Source organism: Danio rerio, chromosome 3, assembly GCF_052040795.2.
Source record: "Danio rerio strain M-AB ecotype USA chromosome 3, GRCz13ab, whole genome shotgun sequence".
Taxonomy (NCBI): Eukaryota; Metazoa; Chordata; class Actinopteri; order Cypriniformes; family Danionidae; genus Danio; species Danio rerio.
In genome coordinates, this window is record NC_141023.1 from 23,922,926 (window position 1) to 23,949,185 (window position 26,260).

At 39.3% G+C, this 26,260-nt stretch overlaps 1 protein-coding gene across 1 annotated transcript; it reads left to right on the top strand.

Annotated features, from left to right (window-relative positions):
• The first annotated feature begins 3,484 nt into the window (after positions 1 to 3,484).
• On the top strand, positions 3,485 to 25,965 carry nptxra (neuronal pentraxin receptor a). Its single transcript, NM_001423400.2, has 5 exons — positions 3,485 to 4,450; positions 8,482 to 8,725; positions 10,396 to 10,637; positions 19,605 to 19,784; positions 22,301 to 25,965. The coding sequence occupies exons 1-5, from the start codon at positions 3,770 to 3,772 to the stop codon at positions 22,532 to 22,534; spliced, it is 1,581 nt and encodes a 526-aa protein (NP_001410329.1). The 5' UTR covers positions 3,485 to 3,769; the 3' UTR covers positions 22,535 to 25,965.
• Positions 25,966 to 26,260: the final 295 nt, after the last annotated feature.

The following is a 26,260-nucleotide window of genomic DNA, read 5'->3' on the forward strand; positions in this document are numbered from 1 at the left end:
AGGTTTCTGAAAAATTCTGTGAGCAAAAAATTACAATCACTCTTTATTTAGGATCATTTTAAAGTATTAAGAGGTTGAATAATCATTGTACAGAGATGATGGCAATTTTACTGGTCACATCTGCTATCAAACATTGTTTACTTCACTAAGTCAGTTTAGTGGGGAAAGGATTGGTCGAATAGGTCTAATTGATGGAAGTTTTGCAAAGAAATGTCATGCTCTGTAGTAAAAGTATTTTGTAGAATTTTTTTATAAAAAATGCTGAATTTTATTTTTATACACATTGTGGCTGCTGTGGTTTGTAGTTTATTTTGATACACTTAAAATGAAGGTATTTGGTATTTTATTTTAAAATACATTTCAATGTTTTTTTGAAAAACCCTTGTAGTACCATGCTGTACTAGTACCTTCTTAGCTCATGTCAGTAAATACATTAACTAATATTAATAATGTAAACTTATTGTTAAAGTGTGATCGAAAAATGTAAAGTCTGACCATCTGTCTTCAGTTATTGAATCCAAATAAATAGTGTATAGAAAGTAATAGTGTAAACAATCCAAAAATGGAACAGTGAAAAAAATAGCTGAATTAAAGACTATGGAGCTTATTATGGACTTTCAACAAATTATGACAAAAAAAAAAAATCTTTCATTCATTTATTCAGCATTTGCATTTACACATATATATTACAGTCAATTTAGCTTATTCGATTCACCCATGAAGCATGTCTTTGGACTGTGGGGGAAACTAGAGAACATGAAAACTGGGAAACGCCAACTGACCCACCAGCCCCCACCCCCCAGGCCCCCACCACCCCTCCAAAAAAAAAACTAACATAAATGTTGTGACAGTCCGTCTTTGATTACTAAATCCAAACCATCTTTAGAAACGATGCAAAAGCAGCTAAATTGGAGACACCATCGTCTGTTTCTTACTTAACGTTTGAAATCACCTAAAGCCTCTAGAAAGACAAAAATCCTCACATGAAACATGATGGTTGAGGATTATTTGATATAAATCTGTGTTAATCTTCTGCCCTCAGACTGGGTTTCGTATGCACGATTTTTCTCATCCTCCTCACGCGTGGTGTATGAGTGAATGTGTGTGTGTGTGTGTGTGTGTGTGTGTGTGTGTGTGTGTGTGTGAGTGTGGAGGAGGATTACACATAAAAGCATGACCTCGTAGACTTGCAGTAAAATGATGAGGTCATGCTCATCCAGGACACTAATCTCTCTCTCTTGTGCTCAGGTGATTTCACTCTTCACTGGGAATTGTATGGGAGAAGGGGGATCCAAGATTTTGACATGTACTTGTTTTGGATGTGCTGTCGCCTCAGCAAGAAAGTCGCTGGTTCGAGCCTTGGCTGTGTCAGTTGGCATTACTGTGTGGAGTTTGCATGTTTTCTCCATATTGGCGTGGGTTTCCTCCGGGTGCTCCGGTTTCCTCTTTAGTCCAAAGACATGCGCTATAGGTGAAGTGAATAAACTAAATTGTCCGTAGTAAATATATGTGAATGAGAGTATATGGATGTTTCCCAGTACTGGGTTGCAGCTGAAAGGGCATCCGCTGTGTAAAACATTTGCTGGATAAGTTGGCAGTTCATTCCACTGTGGCAAACCCTGATGAATAAAGGGACTAAGCCAAACAAAAACGAATGAGTGAAACTTTGCTATTGTTAGAGAGTCAGTTTCAAGTATTAAACTACTTTAAAAGTACATTTGTATTTAATTTTGATTTTAATACGTTTTTGTAATGTAGATGAGGTACTACTGTAATGAAAAAGAAAACTGTTAACCCTATGGTCCTTCTGTGGTTCATTGAGCTGATTGAGATGCTACTGTACACATACAGAAGCACTAAAGCCATGAAGAACTAATTTACTCTCTTTATAGTTCTTTAAAAGTGTTTTTGTTTAGTTAGAGAAATAATAAAAATGACTTTAAATACAGTGCTTCCTGAAGATAATGTGTTTCTCAATCTTTTTGGCCTCAAGGCCCCAATAGGTAAATATTCCAGCTTTTGCATATCAATCTAAATCTTTTTACAGAGCCATTTTGTGAGTGTAGACCTGTTTTGTGAGACTATAAAATTTCACATTAATGTGCGTTTTGTACTAAAGTACTAAATGTAAAAAGAAATGTACTAGATCTACTAAAGTACTAAATTAAATACAGTTGTTTTAACACATTTTTGGGTCAAATACAACTGAGATTAATTACTTTATTTAGACTGAAATTGCTCTGGTTTCCCCCACAGTCCAAAGATATGCGGCACAGGTGAAATTAATAAACTAAATTGGCTGTAGTGTATGTGTGTAAATGTAAGAGTGTATGGGTGTTTCCCAGTGATGGGTTGCAGCTGTAAGGGCTTCTGCTGCAGAAAACAAATGCTGGATAAGTCGGCGGATCATTCCGCTGTGGCAACCCGTGATTAATAAAGGGACTACGCCGAAAAGAAAATGAATGAATGAAAGGATAGACTGAAATCAATTGAATCAATTGTTTATTTGATCCAAAACTGGGATGAAACAGTCGTTAATTTCCTTCAACTTAATTTCCTGCTTTATGAGGGGTCGCCACAGGAGAATGGACCAATTACTCTGGCATATGCCTTTATTGGTGGATCTCTCCTGCCTCGCCCATGCACAAACTTGTGAACCCCAAGTGCTGGGAAACACTCATACCCTCTTAATAATAGAATAAGACTAGTATAAAACATATTGGTTAAACAACACCTGACTTTACACTTACTTTTCTAAACAAGTCTTTAGGGCTGCCTTACCGTTGTTCACACACAACACTGACCCTGATATTGAATTAAACATTGATCTGCCTTGGCGTGAAAATGGCATTGCTGGGGAAATGCTAATATTGTAATGAATGTTGTATTTAACTTGTTTCAGTAATTCATTCATTCATTCATTTTCTTTTCAGCTCAGTCCCTTTATTAATCCAAGGTCGCCACAGCGGAATGAACCGCCAACTTATCCAGCACGTTTTTACGCAACGGATGCCCTTCCAGCCGCAACTCATCTCTGGGAAACATCCACACACACTCGCGGACAATTTAGCCTACCCAATTCACCTGAATCGCATGTCTTTGGACTGTGGGGGAAACTGGAGCACCTGGAGGAAACCCACGCGAACGCAGGGAGAACATGCAAACTCCACACAGAAACGCCAACTGAGCCGATGCTCGAACCAGCAACCCAGCAACCTTCTTGCTGTGAGGCGACAGCACAACCTACTGCGTCACTGCATCGTCCTGTTTCAGTGATATTTTCATTAATATTTATTTCTGTATTGTCATATTGCCAGATGACCTGGAGTATACTACTGGCATTACATATTCAGAATACTATATATATATATATATATATATATATATATATATATATATATATATATATATATATATATATATATATATATATATATATATATATATAGTCTATAAGCTGAGGCTCACATTGGTTTGACATGAGTCTGCTGTTGTCTCCACCTCCTGCATGTGCAGCCCACCCCTGATGTGTAAGCTAAACCCCCACCTCTTGTTGTCCCCTCGGTGCTGAGATGGAGATGTAGAGAGACGCGTCCTGCGGGTGGACACATCGCACAGCAAAGGCTGTTGATTTCGAGAGTCGACGAATTTATTGATGAACTTAATGCATCTTTAGGATCAATATTATTCCGTTATATTTTGTTTCTTTTCATTACTGATTTTTTTAACCGCCACCCTGAAGTTCATCGTTGTCATTTTGGCCGCCGGGATGGTGGCGTTCATCGGAGCAGTCATCTGCATCATCGCCGCGGTCCACAGCGGATCCCCACCGGCATCCGCCGCCGCCGCGCAGCCCCTGGCCGACAACCAGTCCCTCTCACCGGACGCAGCCGGGAAAGCGATTTCCTCCGGGTCCGTCGCCCGGGCAGGACCGCTGGATGCTCTTCACGGTACTGATGCGTCAAGCAGGGAACGAGGAGGACCGGAGGCGCCAACGTTCTACGGTCTAACGGGACTAGGGACCGGAGGCAGCGAACAGCAGGTCACCTACAGCAGACTCATCTGCACCCCTGTCCCCGCCGGTGAGTGCAACCCGAAAAACTTTCAGCAACAAGCTGACGACCAGTCGTTATATGCTGGAGAGGACTGGGGATACCTCCGCACCACTGCCGAGGAGCTCCGGCAGACCGTCCTGCAGCAGAAGGATGAGATCCTCACAGACCAGAGAACCATCCGGGAACTAACGGGAAAGCTGTCGGAATGCGAAAGTGGCATGAAGGGACGGAAGGTCCCGGAACGAAGCGCAGGGGGTGTTGGGGAAGCGCGCAAAGAGAATAAGGAGCAACTCATGATGCGGGACGATGCGGGATCCTCAATGCGGACGGCTCATGCGATGGAGGAGCTGGTGCACGCCATAACTCAGATGAAAGACCGCATTGAGAAACTAGAGGTAAGGAGAGCGCAAGACCTTATGATGTTCAACAGTAGTCGAGATAGGCTAGTGGGAGAGAATCAACAGTTTTATTGGTTAATGACATATAGACTCATCCTTAATCCTAAAGTGATTAACTTGGGAAACCTATTAATATGTAGTTTTATAGCGTGCCAAATATTCGTAGACTCTTGCTGTTATCAATCGTGCACGATTAAAATTCATTTTACAATTTTATATACATATAGATACGTTTTAAAAAATGGCATGAATTTCCAAGTCATGTATTGGATGTCATGAAGTTTTTTTAATGGCTTCTTTTGTCCTTAATTCTAGCTTAAAACATAATACTAAATTGCCTTTATAATAGTTGCATGGCAACATCATGGCTTCCTTTGTGCTTGTCATAGTTATATAGCCTAGTATACACACTGATGTCATTATTGACTCTTTATATACAAACAAATACCCACTGAAAAGCCACTGCCCCAGTGACAGCTCTCATACCTTTATTTGAGTGTATGCAATGCCTCATTAGCTGTCTTGGGCTGTCATATCGTGTCTATAGAATACCTCTGTCTGCAGAGGCCCATTCACTTTTCCAAATACAGATTTTGTCATTAGAGGTGTCTGCAAATGTCCATGCACAAATATCTCACAAATATTTGTTGTAAACTTGAAGAGAATGTTAAGACTATTGGAATAAGTCAGCAAAATAGTATGGGGCATAAGCATGTGTGCCAAACTCATTTATCAGCACTAATTCACAGTTGAGTTGAAAACTGTAGACATAAGCATGAAGTAAAAGTTGAGAAAGAAGTATACCCCAGCTTGAAGCTGTTCGCATGTTAAATTGGAGCCAGTTTGTGATGTGTCAACCATCTATGAACATCTATATTTGCCAAAAAAAAAAAACGTTTAATTTTCAGCACAATATAAAACTAACACAAAAAATAAAGTTACCATAGTTTTTCCCTCCAAAAGCTGCATAATGTTGAAATAAATTGAAAAACTCAGTGGTTTTCACATGGAGTGGGGTGGAGATTTTTCCAAGATGGCGAACATGTCAACTTTGTTGGGTTGTGGCTGGAAGGGCATCCATGCGTTAAATTCCACTGTGGCGACCCCAGATTAATAAAGGGACTGAGCCGAAAAGAAAGTGAATGACTTGATATTTACCTGAGCTGTTTCAAGTACCATGAGAAAAAAATTTGTTTATAGTCTAATTCAGAATAATGTTAAAAATGTTAATTTAAACAGGCATTTTGAATAGGCGTACAGCGTCATCGACCACTTAATAAAACAAATGTGCATCTAGAGCTGTGTTATGATGCTGCCTGACCTGTTGATAAACGAATTTATAATCACCTGGGGCTGTCTTCAACTCACAGGAGTGCTGCAGTGAGCTCGTAAAGTTCATCTCATCTAGAGCTGAATTGCGTTTCAGCTCACGTACAGTCGCGCGCCTGTGCCATGATTTATCGCTGCGCGCTACATGCGCGTCCCTGATTGGGTTTCCATGGAAATATAGCTTGCGTTTCTTGCTTTATGAGCCGATAGGAGCGACAAATTGCATCCTCATCAGGACCCCCTCTAGCGCATCTGTTTAACCTCAATCTAACCCTGATCTCAGTCTAATGGTAATCTAGACAGGCTGCAAAAGTAAAATAGCCCATGTTTTCCATGGAAAGAAAATGGATGAATAAAAGAATGTATGCTTTGAAAGTCAAGGATATATTTAGCCTCCTCCAATCATTGACTACAGCATGTGTGGCAGCAGGGGAGCGATGAGAAACATGACACAATCCACTGAAAGCATATTATAGACTCCTGCAGTGTGACTGCGAATGGCAGTTCCATGAGCTAGTTGGTGCAGTTCAACGGATCATCACAGAATTAGCCATGCATACTATTAGAACCATGCATAAAAATTTTATGATGCGTGTGGGTCTTACTGAAAATATGCTAATCATGAAAATGAGTGATAAGTGAACGCCATGCTGAGAGTCATTTGACTTTACAATTGCTAAACACTTTATAATTGCATGAATTAGTTTGCTGACTGTCTGTTAGAATTATTGTATTTATGCAATATTGATGTTTGAGATTATTGCACACATATTTATCACACATATTTATAACGTTGACTTAGCAAAATGTTTCAGTTAGAAATTTAGATCATCCCAGAATATATCTAGCATCATTTACTGCCTCTCATATCATTCCAAACCCATTAGACTTTGTTAATTTCCAAAATAAAAGATGTTTTTAATCAAATCTGAGGGATTTTTGTCTGAGAGTTCAACAAGATTGTTTTTTTTTTTTGATGACCAGATTTACTCTACTTTACCTGTACTGTAGCATTCAGTTCAGATACTTTAATTAATATGCAGAAAGAATGCACAGCATCGAAAAGAATGACATACGACACAAGCAAAGACAAACAAAAACTGCAGGTAAAACTGTTAAAAAGCAAGATTAATGTTGTAAGTAAAGGTAAATAAATAAATAAACAGTGAATGGACAGCTAGAATTAACAAGGGCACATTTAAGAGAGTTCTAGCCTTTTATTCACTTAATAATGTACACTTAAAAAAAGTTTCTCTAATTTCTGACAGAAAGATCTTGTCAACACATACACATGACTAGATATTTTTCAAGACACTTCTACACAGCTTAAAGTGACATTTAAAGGCTTTACCAGGTTAATTAGGTTAAGGCAGGTTAGGGTAATTAGGCAAGTTATTGTATAACAATGGTTTGTTCTGTAGACTATTAAAAAAAGTAATAGCTTAAAGGGGTTAATAATAATTTTGGCCTTAAAAATGTTTTTTAAAAAATTGAAAACTGCTTTTATTCTAGCCGAAATAAAACAAATAAGACTTTCTCCGGAAGAAAAGAAAATGTTATCAGACATGCTGTGAAAATGTCCTTACTTTGTTAAATGTCATTTGGGAGATATTTTAAAAACAAAAAAGAATCAAAAGGGGGCTAATAATTCTGGCTTTAACTGTATATATTTTAAAAATAGACTATGCCATTGCTTTGGGATACAGACAGGAAAAATAATTTGGACAAATGAACATCTCTGTCTAAGTGAAGACTTGGCCAGTGCTTTGCAAATCACAAAACAAAAAGACTTTTACTCTACCTGTTGGACTACACTTAATGGCACTGAATAAAAACTTTCAATGTGCACAAAGATGAGCTGCCAATATTCTGTAAAATCACCAGCGTTCTTGTGTTAAGAAAAACGTTCATTTTTTTGGTTAAAAAAACTTGTTACAGCACTCTTAAATGTGCATTGTGATGCATTTAGGTAATTGGAAATGAGTTTGATGCTGTTGTGAAAGCTGATGATCTTAAACCGTAAATCTTATTACATTTAAAATGCACATGAACCAAATATGAAAACAAGCTTTTATGCTTTTCCTCTGTTTTATAATGCATGACTAGAACAGTATGTATTGTATTTATAAAGTATGTGAATATGTTAATAAAACAAGAAAATAATATTTAACTCTTGAGCCAGTGTTAAATTGTTAACACTATTGAATATGGTAATTTAACTCTGGCCAGTGTGGATAATATGTATATGTATATGTATGCTGCTATGAAACAATAATCATTTTGAAAAGCTCTTTACAAATAAACTTGAATTGAATTAACACACATTACTAAATACAAACAAAAACTCCACCTTACCTGCTTGGTATGTAAGAATGAACCTCATTGGTTCTCACTCGTCAAGCAAGCATGGTTCCACCACTGTGGCCAAATCTGAATGCGGTATCGCTGATCAATCTTTACATGTGAATAAAGTCTAAATTACCTCTAATCGTCACAAACCATGTCCTTATAGAAGACATGAAATCAAAATGGATTTGCTTTTAGATTTCTTAATTTTTAAGATTTGATTTTCTCAGATTTGATTAACAAGAGACCATGGGTTTGGAATATCTGAGGATGAAATGACAGAATAGCTATTTTCGGGTGGACTGACTTTTTAACAAAAGATTAATGTCACCTGATTACTTTCTTGCTTACAGTCTGAAATGGCGGCACCAGCGTTTAACCACACAGACTCAAGCTCACAGAAATCTGCAGGTGCTCCTCGTACACCAGTAGCAGCTGCACAGAGACGAGTGGAGGATCTGGAGGGAGAACTGAAGAGGAAGATTAAACTGCTGGAGGAGGAGAGGAAAGCGCTACGCAAAGAGACGCAAAAACATCAGGATCATATTGACTATGGACTGGACACTGTACACCAGCGGATCAGCAGCCTGGAGAAAGGTGAGGCAGAGGTCGGGTTTACTGCTTGATGAAATATTAATTCATGAGTAATTATACCAGGATCTTCTTAAAGGTGGATTCCGACCAAAAATAGTTGCAGGATTTATGACTGACTTGTTATATCGAGCAACAAGAGAAATGTTTCTTCTTTATTTTTCCTTTTTTTTGTCATTACAATTGAAGTTAAGCTCTAACATTGTTTGGTTCCCAGAAATCTTAATAATATTTGATGAAAATGTTTTTTAAGCATAAAGACAATTTATGTGATATAAAGCATTATATATCTATTTTCTTGTTAAAAACATTAAAGGTGTTACAAAAGACCACTACTAAATAGTTGTTTGGTGTAAAAAAAGTTTATGCACCAATTTTTTTGTCAGGCAAATTTAGATGCTCATTAATTAGTCCTATTAGGTCTTTAAACTTTGTCACTATGCTTCAAACCACCAATTGAAGACTTACTTGTCACTTGTCACTTTAAGACATTTAATTGGCAAATGGGAAAATGCTAATAATATGACAAAAAAAAGAAGTAGCAGTCAGAATAAGTATGCTCATTTTACATAAACATGTATCATATTACAAAAATCAGGAACTAAGCTAAACGAAAATGAATGAATGAATGACTATATTATATTACAAGGCAAGTGTATTTATATATGGGGGGCTGGTCAGGTTTGTATTAAGGTCCTAGGTCATTAGTGTTTTATAGACAAGTAGTAATACTTTAAAACCTATTCTGAATGAAACTGGGAGCCAGTGTAAAGACCTGAGAACAGGTGTGATGTGCTCTGATTTCCTGGTTTTAGTCAGAATCCTGGTAGCAGCGTTCTGGACTGTCTTTTTGGGAAGGCCGGAACAGTAATCCACCCTGCTGCTGATAACAGTATGAACAAGTTTCTCTAAGTATTCACTGGAAACGAAGCATCTAATTATTGCAATGTTTTTGACATGATAGTATGTTGATTTATTGACTGCTTTGCCATGACTACTAAAACTCAGATCTGACTCCAGAATCACACAAGATTGTTGACCTTATTTTTTGTTGTTTGACCCTTAGAGCCAAGGTACGCATTCACCTTGAGAACCTCATCTCTGTTCCCAAACACAATGACTTCAGTGTTCTCTTTGTTTAACTGAAGAACGTTTTGGCACATCCACTTGTTAATTTCATCAATGCATTGCTAGAGGGTGTCAATGGGGCTGTAGTCATTAGGCAGTATAAGGCTATGTAGATCTCAGTGTCTTCAGCATAGTTGTGGTAGGAGATTTGGTTCTTTCTCAATATTTGGCTCATGCAGTGGGAGCATATATAGGTTGAACAGTATATTATTATATTATACTAAATAAGGATGAAACCTTATTTTGCCAATATTTAAAAATTTTGATTTCACAAAACATCCAGAGATATCAAAGTAGGTGCTTTCCTTGCATTTATGTTTTCTATTTATATATGATCACAAATATCAAAGGATAAAATGGGACGTTTCATCTAAGGCTCATACTAGGAATCAAAGGGATGTATGAAATTGTTATATAAGTTTAGTTTAAAATAAAACAAGTTAAATTCAATTAACTTTGGTCTGTTTGCTAAACCAAAAATGTCTTTTTATTGGATCTTTTATCTTATTTGTCTCTTGTTCTTTCTCTTTCTCCTATTTGTTTCACAGGTCTTTCTGAGAACAAGTTTCCAGAGGGTTACAGGCTCTCATTCCCCATCCGCAGCTCCTCCATGTATGCCATCATAAAGCAGGAAATCCCAATCCTCCACGCTCTGACTGTCTGCATGTGGCTCAAACCTGCAAAGAGCATCCTGGGAACTGTGGTTTCTTATGCTGTTTCTGACCAGAACCATGAGTTTGTGCTTCAGCAGCTGGTTCATGGGCCCATTGAGCTGATCATTAATAATGAGGTAGAGCATCACAGTATTTGACAAAGACGAATGAGAACGTAGTGCTGCAGCGAGATGTCAAAATCTAGAAGATTAATTCACAACTGGTTCCCTTGAGATTTCCCTTTGGGTTTTTCTTTTTTAATGGGGTCTTTATATTTATGACTGTGGGAGATGTGGTAAACATTACTTAATGATGGAGCATAAACTGCACACAGTCACACTACAATTGGTGTGATCTTATCTAGTTGCTTATTAGTGATTTGAGTTGTTTTGAAGGAAACATAATAGCTTCTAAATTGGTCTTTTATAAAATTTGCAAACATTTTTCTATTTTAATAATATAGTTAAATATTGGTAGAGGGTGGCACGGTGGCTCAGTGGTTAGCACTGTCGCCTCACAGCAAGAAGGTCACTGGTTCAAGTCCAAGCAGCGTCAGTTGGCATTTCTGTCTTGAGTTTGCATGTTCTCTCTGTGTTCATGTGGGTTTCCTCCATGTGCTCTGGTTTCACCCACAGTCCATAGACATGCGCTATAGGTGAATTAGATGAACTAAATTGGCTGTAGTGTATGAGTGCATGTGTGAATGTGATAAATAAGGGACTAAGCCAAAAGAAAATGAAAGGGTGGTTGAATATTGGTGGAGAAAAATATTCAAGTATTGTCAAGTTATGTTTATCATAGACCTTATTGGATATAAACACCCATAGGAACATGTTTTGGGAACTATTTTTCTAGGTTTGATGTAACTACTACGGCCCAATCCCAATTCTGTTTTTTTACCCCTACCCCTTGGCCCTTGAAGCAGAGTGTGAAGAGGAAGGGGAAGGGCTTCAAAATTTTCCCTTAAGAAATGGGACAGCACTACTACATCTGCACATGTCTGTCACACGTAAATAATGTTCTGGTGAATCCAAGTGCGAGTGATACAAATAATAATTTATTAACAAAGTCAAAACAAAAGCAAGGAATGAGTGCAGTGCTAGAACTAGGAGAAACAGGGCTGGAATCAGGCAGGAAACAGGGTCCAGTAAAAACTCCTCAGGTCCTGAGCACAGACAAGAAGCACCATAAGCACATGTAACGAACTGACAATGAACACTGAACATGTAGCACATATATAGGCACGATAATGAGTATCAGCTGGCGAACAATCAGTCCAGCTGAGTACCTGTCATGACATGTGACCAAAACAAATACACGTGGGCCACAAAAACAAAACAAACCCACATGATCAAACAGACACTCCGGAAGAGCGCACAAACCTGCAACCGTGACAATGTCATTACGATTTTTTGCTTCATATGAGATCGACGATGGAGACTGCTGTAGTTATTCCAGTTGCATTATTTTTTGGTATTTATCTTCAGGAAATTACTGAAGGCATGTAAGATCGTAACTATACTGTGTTTACACTGTGTCCATATTCATCTATGTAAATACAGGAAACAACTTTAACAGTTTGCCAGACACTGTAAAAAGGTCATGCCCAGTCACTAGACTTTTCTGAAAGGGTATTCCAGTGTCATCGAGTGTCAGAATGTTGTGGGACTGCTATACAGGAGTTATTAATATGAATTATAGATATCGAAATTTAGCAGTTTTATTTTAGCGTTTTTTTAAAAGCATGATGGTAAACATAAATGTATTAAAACATGTGCTGGTTTGTTGTAAAAATTCGTAATAAGGACCAAAATATTCATTTGTGCATCTCCTTACTTCCGGGTGGAGTCATGCTGCCTTTGTAGCTGGTGTATTCTGTGAAATTTTTTTACCCCTTGGTTTTGAGTGTGGTCCTGAAAAATCTTTGTTTCAAGGGCTATCTAGCCCATCCCTTTAACCCTGGTTTATACTCGACATGTCCTCTTGTTCGCTTGAGTGCAAGTGGGGAATGTGATGTCATCGTGGAGATTGCAGATGTTTGCTTTGGGTGCGCGCGACATGATTTCGGCTGGTGGTGCGTATAGCATTTTTTTAAAACTCCAGCGAAAAGTGCACGCGGCGCCGCGTTTGATTTGAGTTGAATATGAAACACTTTGAAGAGATTTTGTCTGAAACGGTGTGACTGTACAGATATCTTTATGATCCCTGATCATAGAGATAACCAGATGATCAATAATTCTTGGCTACAAATAGCAACAGCCATGGAAAAGGAGAAAGTTTTTGTTAAAAGGTTTGGAAAAACCTGAAGGATAAGTTTTTAAAAAACAAAAGAGGTCATGGCGAAGTGAGCCAGGTACACAATCACAGAATATGTTTTTCCACCAGTCATAGATTTTTACTCTGATGTATAAATACAATTTGGAATTTAAAACAATGTAATAGTTACAAAACTATTAAAACAGATTATTTGTTTGATAACTGGAAAGAAATATTTGAACCTATCGGTTTACAATATACTGATGTCGTTTCTCTAGGTTTTATTTGTGATAATTGTTGTGATGAGTCAGAAGGCATTGAATCCATTTGCAAGCTTTATTAAGAGCACACATACAAACAAACACAAAGGGGCAATCCAGGAGACAGAACGTGGGACAGGCAAAAGTTCAAAGGCAGGCAGATATCTTACTGGTCAGAATAACAGGCTGGAGATCAGGGGCAGGCAGATGTCTTTCGTAATCGTAGAACAAGCACAGGGTCAGAAACACAGATCAGTCCGAAGCAGGGAGTATGGAACGCTCAGAAATGACAGCCAGGCAAATCAAGACTTCGCAACGAACCGGAGCGTGAGTGTGGTATATATACACGAGAGCTGATGAGTTGCACCTGGACCGTAATCAGTGCCAGGTAGCAGGGCTTATGGGATTTTGAGTCCGTGAGTCGAATCAGAATTCTGGCGATGGTTCCCTCTGGTGGTGCACAAGAGGGTTGGCATCGCCCTCATTTACAACAGAACCCCCCTCCTGCGAGCGGCTCCTGAAGCGAGAAGGCACCTGACGCCGGGGTCTACCGCGCTGTCGGGGGGCTGGTTTCTCTGGGAACCTTTGATGAAACTCTTCCGTGAGAGTTGGGTCTAGAATATCTCTAGCATTCACCCAGGACCGTTCCTCTGGACCGTACCCTTCCCAGTCCACCAGATATTGGAGGGCGCCACCCCGACGTCGAGAGTCCAGCACTTCTCGAACGAGGTAAGCTTCCTCGCCCTCGATCATGACAGGTGGAGGGGTCCTGGTTTCCGATTCCTCCTCAACCGCCTCCTCTCGTGGACCACCAGCGGGTTTGAGTAATGACATGTGGAAAGTAGGAGAAATACGATAATGATTAGGCAAGGCTAAGCGAAAAGACACTGGAGTAATCTGGCGTACAATTTTGAATGGCCCTACATACCTGGGACTGAGTTTGCGGCAGGGCAATCTCAGACGAAGGTCTCGTGTCGACAACCACACCCACTGCCCCGGTTGATACGTGGGTCCCTGGCGTCGGTGACGGTTCGCCTGAATCTCTCTCCTCCTGACTGCCCTCATGAGATGTCTGTGAGCCTGGTTCCAGACATCCTCACTCCGCTGCAGCCAATCCGTGACAGCAGGTAACTCAGTGGGTTCTCCGGACCATGGAAACAGGGGTGGTTGGTAGCCAAGAATACATTTGAATGGCGTGATACCCGTGGCTGGCTTTATTAATGAATTTTGTGCATATTCTGCCCACATCAGATAGCGACTCCAGTCGTGCTGTTGCTGATGACAGTAGGAACGTAGAAATCGAATGACTTCTTGATTCATACGTTCAGTTTGGCCGTTGGATTGAGGATGGTACCCTGAGGTGAGACTAACATTAATATTTAGATTTTTACAGAGAGCGGACCATACCCGGGAAGTGAATTGGGATCCCCTGTCTGAGACGATATCATCAGGTAAGCCAAACATTCGAAATACATGATTGCACAGGGCTTCTGCGGTTTCAAAGGCAGAGGGCAATTTGGGCAACGGTATTAGGCGACAAGCCTTGGAGAAACGATCAACCACCGTGAGAATGACTGTGTTGTTCTGGGAAACAGGGAGATCCGTAATGAAGTCCACCGCTATATGGGACCAGGGCCGTTGCGGAACCGGTAGCGGTTGTAACAGGCCAGCAGGGGTTTGGTGAGATGCCTTCGTGCTTTGGCAAATTTCACATTTCTGAACATAATTAATTACATCCTTCGTGAGGGACGGCCACCAGAAACGGGCTTTGACTAACTCCAAAGTTGCAGTGATGCCTGGATGCCCCGAACTGGGAGTGTCATGAATATGGGTCAGTAATCTGGTACGTATGTTATTGGGTACAAAAATCAGGTGATTCGGACAGTCTACTGGAGGGTTGTTTTCTCGGTTGGCCTCTTGGATCTCGGTAAGTATGTCCCACTGTACTGGAGCCACTAGTAAGTTCGTAGGAATAATGGTTTCATCACTAATTGGGGTTTTATCCTCTGATAGCCTGGATAGTGCATCTGCCTTACTATTTTTACTCCCTGGTCTATAGGTGACAATGAAGTCGAATCTGGTGAAGAACAAAGCCCAACGAGCTTGTCTGGGATTTAGACGTTTGGCTGAGCGAAGATATTCCAGATTCTTGTGGTCAGTTAATATGGTGAATTGCTGACTAGCCCCCTCCAGCCAGTGTCTCCATTCTTCCAAGGCTAATTTCATTGCCAGTAATTCGCGATTTCCCACATCATAGTTTCGTTCTGCGCTGGTCAATTTACGGGAGAAGAAGGCACATGGATACATTTTGGATGGTTGACCCTGACGTTGAGATAACACAGCACCGACTCCTGTGTTGGATGCATCCACTTCCACAATGAAAGGTAGGTCTGGGTTGGGATGACGGAGAATAGGAGCTGTGGTGAATTGAGTCTTCAGATCGCTAAATGCTTGGCGTGCTTCAGAGGACCAGGATAGTTTGTGGGAATTTCGTTTGGTCATGGCTGTTAATGGTGCGGCTATTGAACTAAAGCCTCTGATAAACCGTCTATAGAAGTTGGCAAAACCTAGAAATCGCTGCAACTCCTTGAGATTCTGGGGTAACGGCCATCGTTGAACTGCCTGTACCTTCGTATCATCCATGGTAATCCCTTCTGCACTGATGACGTATCCCAAAAAGGCGATCTGTGTCTGGTGAAATTCACACTTCTCTAATTTGGCGTACAGACGATGTTGAATCATGCGTTGCAACACTATACGTACATGTTCAACATGTTCCTTCATCGTGTTTGAATATATGAGGATGTCGTCGATGTAAATGATGACCCAGCGATCCAGCATATCCCGAAAGACATCGTTCATAAAAGATTGGAACACGGATGGACAGTTTGACAGGCCGAAGGGCATTACCGTGTACTCATAGTGCCCCCTAGTGGTGGAAAACGCGGTCTTCCACTCGTCACCAGCACGGATTCTGACAAGGTTATATGCACTGCGAAGATCAAGCTTGGTATAATATCTAGCCTTTCTTAATTGTTCCAGGGCAGGAGGTACGAGGGGTAATGGATAGCGGAATTTTACGGTGATTTCATTGAGCCCTCGGTAATCAATACAGGGACGTAAACTGCCATCTTTCTTCTTTACAAAGAAGAATCCAGCTGAAGCAGGAGATGTAGAAGGTCGGATGAAACCCTTGGCCAATTCTTCGTCGATATATTCAGACATTGCCTTGTGCTCAGGTTGTGACAGAGGGAATATTCGACCCGTTGGAGGACTTGAACCTGGAATTAACTCAATAGCACAATCACTTGGTCGATGTGGGGGAAGTTGAGTAGCTTTTTGTTTGCTAAAAGCTTCATGTAAGTCATGGTACTCAATGGGGATTAGTTCATCAACGAGTTCAGGTAACACATTGGTGGTTCGTAATGGAATTTTGTGAATGGGCTGGATGCACTGTTTCATGCATGACTCACTCCACTGCAATATCTGTCCGTCCCTCCAGGAGATATGAGGGTCATGTCGCCTTAACCAGGGCAGTCCCAACACCAGTGGATGATTAACTGAATCAATAATGTAGAATTGCATTTCTTCAATGTGTAGAACACCAACTTGTAACTGTAGCTTATTCGTAATCATACGGATGCGTCCTTCACCCACAGGACGACCGTCTAGTGCTTCCACTGCAAGACAGGAATCATATGAGCTGAGAGATAGTTCGTGACATAAAGCAAATTTCTTAGATATAAAGTTTCCGGCAGATCCAGAGTCGACAAGAGCCGTAGTATTAATCATTCTTTTATCAAATTTAATAATCACAGGAATCAGTACACTGAAAAGTGCAGGAACATGGGAAGGACTCACCGATTGAACTGGTGTCTGAGGTCGCACGCTGCAGGTGGATTTCCTGTGCCCTGATTGACCGCAGTACAGGCATAGATGATTTTGCAATCGATGCATTCTTTCTTCATGGGTGAGACGGGTGAAACCCAGTTGCATGGGTTCATCAGGGGGCGTGTCACTTGAAACATGGAGCTGTGTGCGAGGATTTCTACGGCTGCGAATCAGATGATCAAGACGGATGGTAAGTTCAATGAGTTCGTTCAATTTCTTTCCTTCGTCACGGCAAGCCAATTCAGATTGTAGATTGGTATTCAGACCCCGTCTGAATAGTGTCTTCAGTGTATCCTCAACCCAGTTAGTTTGAGCGGCGAGAGTGCGAAATGACAAGGCGTATTCTGCAGCTGTGTTACGCCCCTGTGTAAGAGAAAGTAACTGCTCACCGGGGCTTCTCCCATCTGCTGGGTGCTCGAACACTTCCCGAAATTGCTTGAGAAAAGTTTCAAATGTGGGATAGTTACATTCCTCCTCCTTCCATATCGCTGTAGCCCATTCCAGCGCTTTCCCCGTTAACAGGTTGCATACAAAAGCCACCCGACTAGAATCAGTGGGATATAATGCAGGTTGTTGGTTAACAAATAGTTTGCATTGCAATAAGAAGCCTTTGCAGCGAGAAGGTGACCCATCAAACTTTTCAGGAAAAGCTAATCGGGGACTTACGGTAGCCGGAGCATTGGAGACATGCGTTGGTTGAGAAGCTGTCATGGTAGCAGGCGGGGTAACTGCAGGATTCGGATGACGGAGTTGCTGCATAGCTCTCACCAGTTCCTCCGTGAGAAAAGTTAGATGGGTGAGTTGTTGATGATGGGTGGCTAACTGAGTGGCTTGAGCGGAAAGTTCAGTCGAGACTTGTGCTAAAGCTGCTGGATTCTGTAGTGGCGAAGTCTTCTGTTGTGATGAGTCAGAAGGCATTGAATCCATTTGCAAGCTTTATTAAGAGCACACATACAAACAAACACAAAGGGGCAATCCAGGAGACAGAACGTGGGACAGGCAAAAGTTCAAAGGCAGGCAGATATCTTACTGGTCAGAATAACAGGCTGGAGATAGATCAGGGGCAGGCAGATGTCTTTCGTAATCGTAGAACAAGCACAGGGTCAGAAACACAGATCAGTCCGAAGCAGGGAGTATGGAACGCTCAGAAATGACAGCCAGGCAAATCAAGACTTCGCAACGAACCGGAGCGTGAGTGTGGTATATATACACGAGAGCTGATGAGTTGCACCTGGACCGTAATCAGTGCCAGGTAGCAGGGCTTATGGGATTTTGAGTCCGTGAGTCGAATCAGAATTCTGGCGATGGTTCCCTCTGGTGGTGCACAAGAGGGTTGGCATCGCCCTCATTTACAACAATAATAAACATCTCTGTTTATATGTCTGATTTTAAGGTCAGTTTCTTTAACCCCTTAGAAATGCAATTTTAAAATAATGAGAAATCAATTAAATTTATAATATTTAAGGTAGTAACATGAATTGGTGTCAGTTGTATTGTATTTCAGTTGTATCAAACCAAATCAATATTGTAATTAAATCATCTTTTATTTTAGCAATATAAAATGCAATTCTTGAAGACAACAATGAAATTGTCAATTCAGACATTAATGAGATAAATGGCTCTGGTTGGGATCTTGTATAAATGAAATACTACTGGCTATTCTATTAAAAATGAGAGAACTACTCAATATAATTTCCACCCTTTATCTTGCTTCATTTGAAATCATGCCAAGACACTAAATAATGCTTTGTGTGCTTCGAGCAACTTCAGGGGACATTTCTATTCTCCATTAGCTGGGGGAAAACATTTCTTGAAAGTGATTTCAACAATATCATTCCTCTATGTTCTTATTTATAGCTGTGGACCTCTCCATTCTCATAGAATATTTAAATGTTATAGAATATATGCTGTACTTGATGGACCAAAAATTAAAAAGGGGAATACATTTTTGCACACATTCTATTAGGATTTTTAAGGCTCATATTTGGTAAATGATGAAGAGAGATGCTTAGTTGAAGATGTCCTCGCTGCAGTCTGTAACACGATAATGTACTGTAGCTATCACATCCACTGGACATTGTAAAGACCCATATGGTAATGCCCATGCCACTGTGATGGATGGGTTGGGGTAGGTGTAGATGTTAATAACTGATTGGGTTCAGATTTTAGCTCCAATTTGCCTCAACACACCTGCTTGGATGTTTCTAGAAAGCTTAGTAAGGGCTTGGTTAGCTAGCCCAGGTGTGTCTGATTAGGTTTAGAACTAAACTTTGCAGGACACCGGCCCTCAAGGAACAACTTTGGACATTTCTGGTGTAGACGTTAATATCCCACAATGTAATGGGTAATTTAATAAGTAATATGAATATCTTTCATTTCTATCAACAACCATTTGCACAGGCTTGTCCAGCAGGTTTGGATCTGATCCAGTTTGTCATCGTGCTGTAGACTGCCGTGAGGACACACTCACTTAATTTGGCCTCTGATTTCTCTTACCAAGGCAATCGAAAAAACTAGTAAAGCATTTTTTTGTTCACTGTCAGCAGTGTGTTTTAGAGCACTATAAGTAGACAGTAAAATAATCTCTCAGGCTTTCATTACAAACTGCAGACTGCTCTTAATTATCAAAGCACATGGACAACAGTTTTAGTCTTTGAATCGTAATTAAGATTTTTTGTCTGATCCTCCATCCTGTAGGTGGCGCTGTTGCCTCTGAACTTAACAGTGGGCAGATGGCAGCATATGTGTGTGAGCTGGAACCGAAGAGCTGGAGCATGGCACGCCTACTTAGGGGGCAAACTGAAGCTAGAAGGAAGTGACCTGGCAACCCGTCACAACATCCGACGGGGAGGAACTCTCATTCTTGGCCAAGAACAGGTACGTCAGATTTTGGCCATTGTCAGTATTTGCCAGATGGCGATAGGTCAAGATGGGCAGCTTTTTGGCATTTTCACACAGCATGTAGAAATCACCACCATCTGAAAAACACCCTTTGTTTATCTCTTCCTTTACATTTTTCCTGCCCTTTTCATCCCTTTCTCATTAACCACGGGTATACTGATCCTGGACCTAAAGGAGCTTAAAGTCATCCTCTTTTCCATGTTGTTTTTTGCAGTCTGGGTTTACACATTTAATCTGTGTGGATTGACTATGATAAACAAAAAGAAAAGGGAAACAGTGTTTTCTGAAAACATGTTTCCATGTTTTCATTTCACCAGTGAATACACAAAGGGGCAGTTCTAGTATCTGGATTATCTAATACGTACATTTGTGGATGTGTGTAGCAACATTTCTTAGTATAATACTTCCAAATAAAATACCCTAAAGGGCACAGTGAAAGCTATTTAACAATTTATGAAGCAAATCTTTTAACAACACTGGATATTAAAATTGAAAAGGTCACAGTATCCTTTGTCTCCAAGTAAGGATCAGCTAAATGCCAAATGTTCTTTCACTGATTAAAAAACTTGACATATTTTGTTCCATTTCTTATGCATTGTCCAGACACCAGACTTTTATTTTATTGTCCATAATCAAGGTTTTTAGTAAGGAGTAAAATTACATTATATCTATCTCAATTAAAATAATTGAAAAGTGCCATCTGAAATTTCCATTGAAAATAAACGTTTTTCTCAGCCTCCTTTGTTTATGTTGAGATATTTTACTTTCAAGACCAGGAAAAGGATTTATTCTTTGCCATAAAAGTGATATTACTGAACATTCACACAGGAGCCTGTTAAAAATACTTATTTCAGAGGAACATTTCAGACAGCATTTAGAGGTTATTGCATCTAATCTCTTCAATTATGTAATGTCAGGGGTAAATACAGCTAGGTTAAAGTAAAAATGTGCTTTTACTTTAAAATGAACCAAAAATTAAAAATTCTATTATTTTTTTACCCACCCCTCACATTTTCAAAACCTATTCAAATTTCTTTCTTCTGTTGAACAAAAAAGAAAATATATTGGGAGATGCTGGACCCATTGACTTTCATAGGATTTTTTTTTTGTACTATAGAAGTCGATGCGCTCTATTTTAACGATCTAGGCGCAAAGTTCTAAGCACATGGTGCAAAAGCATTTAGAGCATGTCTGAATCCACTTTTGTTATTTTAAGAACGGAAAAATACGCTCTGCACTATGACGTATAGTTTAACAAGCCATGTTTTGAGCATAACGTGCATTAAGTTAATCAGAGTCTCATCTCCCATGCCGTTATGATTCAGTTGAGTCACATCATGGCACATTGGCTCTTTACATGGCAAACTTTGTAAGTTATAAAAACCGAATGCTGCACTACAGAATAAATGGTTAAACAGACCATCTGCAGCGAGGATAAAGAATAAACCTCTTCTCTTTACTTTTCCTCTCTACTTTACTCCTTTACTTTTGTGGATAAGTAAACAGTGTTGTGCGCACTCCACTGAAGACATCCGTTAGCCTACATACTTATTTTTGTTTGTTAAGAGCACAGATTTCTTTCAAAACTATTTCTAAATTCAGTTCTAATTTCCAGAAAACCAATAAATGACACTAAAAATAATAACGAAGTGTGGTCAAAAAGCTGACTTATATCCAAACACATGTCTTATTCTTTTACCCCATATGGTGATGTATACATCTCCAAAATTGATGGACAGACGGACAAATCAAAACTCGTTTTAATAAAACAAACATAAATATACAAATAATAAATAATACTGCTAATTATAACAATGTTACACAAATTGTCTTGAATAAACCGAAAAAAAGCCCCCCGAGATGAAGTATGCATGGAGGCAGTGGTTTTTATGTTTATGTAGAAAATAATAATTTTGTAACATTTTAATCCTTTGATTTAAAAAACAAAGATATTTGTGTATTACTGTACATCTTGTCTGTCTTAAGCAATGTGTAAGCATTTTGGACCTGCATATATGCTCTGCACTGGACTTTAGACCAGGTTTTAGTCTGTCAATGCAGCAGTCTATTTTAGTTTTTCAAAATAGCAATGCACTAACAATACGCCTTAACACACCTCCTTTTTAGACCATGCAGCACACCCATGATTCCATATAGGGGCACAAATCAGATTTGCTATTTAAAAAACGTGGTGCAAAACATGAAAATTAGGGTTGCGCTGGTCTGAAAATGGCAACAAATCACGCCAAACACATCTTGCGCCCTATTGCGCTGTGGGATGATAGGGCCCAATAAGTTCCATCAACCAGCTTTTTTCCAAATATCTTCTTTTGCATCAAAATAAGAAAATAATCTTAAATCTACATGAGGGAGAGTAAGTGATAAAATGACGATGGTTCTTTTTGGGTGAACTGTCCCTTTAACATTTCAACAATTAGTATATTTTATGTAATTTCTTTCTGAGCAGTATGTTTTTTTCCTGTCTCCTGCAGAGCTCAATGGGTGGTCTTCGTTTTGACGCTTCGCGAGCTTTAGTGGGAGAGCTGTCACAATTCAACATGTGGGACCGGCCGATTTCCCACACAGAGCTCTCTGCTCTCGCCCTCTGCAGCACGGGCATGCTGGGTAATGTAGTCCCATGGACCAGCCGTGAGGTGGAGGTTTTCGGAGGTGTCACCAAGCAGCCGGCTGAACATTGCGAGCACAGCACCAGTGCCAGACAGTGAAGGACTCCTAAAGGGGGTTATGCTAAAGGTCAGAGGGTCAATGACCAGGGTTTAGAGATGGCAAAGATCTGTCAGAAAGAGCTAAAACAGGCCATCATCTGACATGTATGTTGATTTCTTTTTAGAAAACACTTTTTAATAGTGGCGTTTGCTGGATCAAGACTCGCTATCATTATTTCAGAATTCAGCACATAGTTCGTGCCACACCATTTGTGCTACAAACAAGAATGATACCTCAAGTTTAGTGGCTTATTGAGGAAAAGCGTGCTGTTATTTTTCTGCCGCAAGATAAAATGGTTGGGAATGTACTAGACTTAAGATGCAGGCGCATAAACTGGCAATATTCAGAAGCGATATGCAGACATGTCAATTTTGCATAAGCGTACAAGATTTACTGACAGATTTAGCAATGGTTCGGTTTGGTCAAGTTTGTACACAGTGAAAGCTGTGTGTTTTGAAAGTCTCATGTACATATCTACACTGTTGATTGTGGAAGACTTTTGTCAGCAAAATGTAATTAATTTGATGAGACCTTACCTTTACATATACACCTAACCTATTCATGCATTTTCTCTGATTGAATAGCTATCTGATCTTGAAAATACCAGGTGTAAATGCTTTCTGAAACTCATTTGAGCAACCTTTTCAACCTGGTTTTAGCATGCATTTACAGTGGTCTGCTGGGGATCTATACTGTTGATTTCAGGCCGAAGTGTTGAACATATTTTGGTGCTGTTTCACATAGTGAAGTTTATTTATAAACTAATTTCGAGAGGATAACGAGATTATGATTGAACACGGCTGGTTCTGCATTATCTATGTATGATCCACCAATCAGACAAGTCCTAACCCACTATAAAGAGCCAGGATTTCTCACTACAGTCATCTTCGATTTGAAGACTCCCCCCTTCCACCCCTACTCCTCCCCATTTCCCTTCATAGTTCTCAACACCTACCTGAGCTCAGAGCTTCCCTCTCACCCTGCAAATGGGAGGGAGCCCAGGGCTCAAGGACCTTTTGGCCTCTCTCCCAGGACACCATGCCAAACTTGCTTATAATCAATCATTAGCTAAGTATCAACTCTTGAAAGGACTATAAAAGTACCATTTGTGCAATGCAAAGGTCCTACAAATGCAAATGTAAAAGGTCCTTCATGACATTTGATGCAAAAAAACTATACTTTTAAGAGTGAATGTTGTTGAAACCACATATTGTATGTATATTAACAGTAAAATAAAAGTGTGTGTGTGTGTTATATCAGCTCTAAGTAGTCAGATACCACAGCGCTACTACAATGCGTGTCTGCAAATACAGTGTATGACCCATAGGAAATAATTATTCAGCAAGCAGACGGGCAAAATGCCACAAAAGTGTCGCAACTTGGAGCTCAATACACGTTTATTAAACATAGTGAGACAAAGGCTGCTTTCACACCTGGCTCATTCTTTCAGAAGCTGCTGCATTTTCTCATTTCGCTCAGGTAGTTTCTTTGGGCATTTGTGAATACAGCAATCGCACCACATCTCCAACAAAGCCCAAGTAAGCAAGTAAAGCTATCACACTCGATGGACCAGGTTTTATTACATCGTACATATGTTCAAAATGAAATAAAGTAAATTTGAAAAAATCTGATTTATATTAACTTTTTCGTAGACACATTTATGTGGACAAGTGTAAATGGAGTAGAACAAATCAGATAGCAGACTAATCAGTGAAAATGTATGAAGAAACAATAGGCCCACAGAAAAGCCATACTAGGGACCAGAATCATAAGCTTCTGAAACCACATACTATTATCATGTCTAATATCTAATATTATGGCCAGTTTGCCATCTAGCAATATAATAAAGAGTATTCAGAAAACCTTAGCATGACAATACTACGTTTACAACCCATAACTTTACCATTACCAATGCAAGGTTTGTGTCTGACAGCAACACTTCATTTAAATGCTTAATATTATTTACTAATTAGACCTTGTTAGACATCAAATGCTATCACTGATGTTTGCCACTCTGATGTAGGATATTCAGGTTGAGTGTTTGATGAAAGGATTTATTTTCGTCCTCAAAGTTCAAAGCTAATATTTGCATACTCATTCAGATGTGTTGTTATTTATACATACAGTGTATTTGATTCAAGTTAGTTTTGAACGCACACACTCTCAATCATCTTGTTTGCTTTATACCAGGGCTCTTTTATATGTTTGATCTCTTCAAGTTTTTTTCTTTAGCTGTTTTTGAATCACTGTTTCTATGGTGATCCTTCCAGCAGGCTGATTCCTATTGGTCAGGTCAGCCCTGCTAGAAATCTTCTCCATTTAAAACCCTTTAACATCATCAGAATCGCAATGAATTCGAATGAAGGGAGAGGAGAGCAGCTGGAGGCATTTTGACAGATGAATATTTCAGCAATATATATGAAACACTACATTAACCTTTAAAGCCATGGTTTAAACCCTTTACAATGTGGCATCTGCAATGAACTGTTTTCAGCTTTCCTGTCAAACATAATCTGCAAATATACATACAGACAAACCAATATCTTCTCATGCTGAGAAATAAGCATATATAGCCTATATAGATTTATACCAATCTAAAAAACACATTATATTTGTAAAATAAGCAGCAAACATTCCATATGATGAATGTATAATATTTACACCATTATTATATGTAACTTCCACGATGTTATCTGTTGCTCTTCATAACTGTGATTGAATAATCTTGGCGGTAAAGAGCTTATGTAAATTACAGCACACATATGATATGCTTTAATGTGGATTGTGTTCAGTGTTTCTATGTAAAATGCAGCAGGCTGGAAAATGCCTGTTTTGTGGCCTTGTCAAACACAAGAATGCTGTTTCAATTGCGCAATCACTTATATACTGAACAGATGGACTTAACTGAGATGATGGTTACATTTACAGTATGTGTGTATGTTTTATAGGCATGTATTTTGAGATTTCATAGCCATATGAATGAACAGCAAAAAATGGCTGGGAAATGTGTATCTGAAAGTGTTTGAACGCTAAATATATTTCTTTCTGCTGTATAGTGTACTTGCTGTTGTTAGTGCAATGCCTGTTTGTTTGCATTTCAGTGGTCAATTTGTGATGTTTTGTTTTTTTAACATACATGAACATGCTTTAAAGTGTATTCAGAAAGCGCGGTTTACAAATGATTGTACATAAATGTTTTTTTTTCTGGAATATAATTGTTTTTGAATTAAATATCTTGAAAGTCGGACGTTAAGCTCTCTATTTTTGCTTGAAGATTTTCTACCCTCTCTTTTGGATTTACTCATTTGCATTTCTAAACTCTTTCTCCTGTAATGTTCTTTTCTTGCATTCGGTCTGTGTCTTTGTCTGTGCTGAAATCAAATGTGTCCTGATCTAAGATGTCCACGAGAATTAAAATATCTAGCACAACAAATGTCAGAGTTCTCTTTTATTTCTTTCTTAAGTTTGTATTTTACTGATGGATGAAATGCACAAATATTTATAATATATGAGAGCATAAAATGTTTCCTATAGAATTGTATATTATATTTCTGTTTATTAGTTGTCTTATTTCTATTTGCCTCATTCTTCCTTGTAAACATTGCCTAAGCACAATATCTCCTCTACATGTATAGTTGAGGACAAAATTATTAACCCTCCTGTGAAATTAAAATCCCAAATGAAACATTTTTCAAACACTCAAAAAAATATGTTTGATGTTTGTT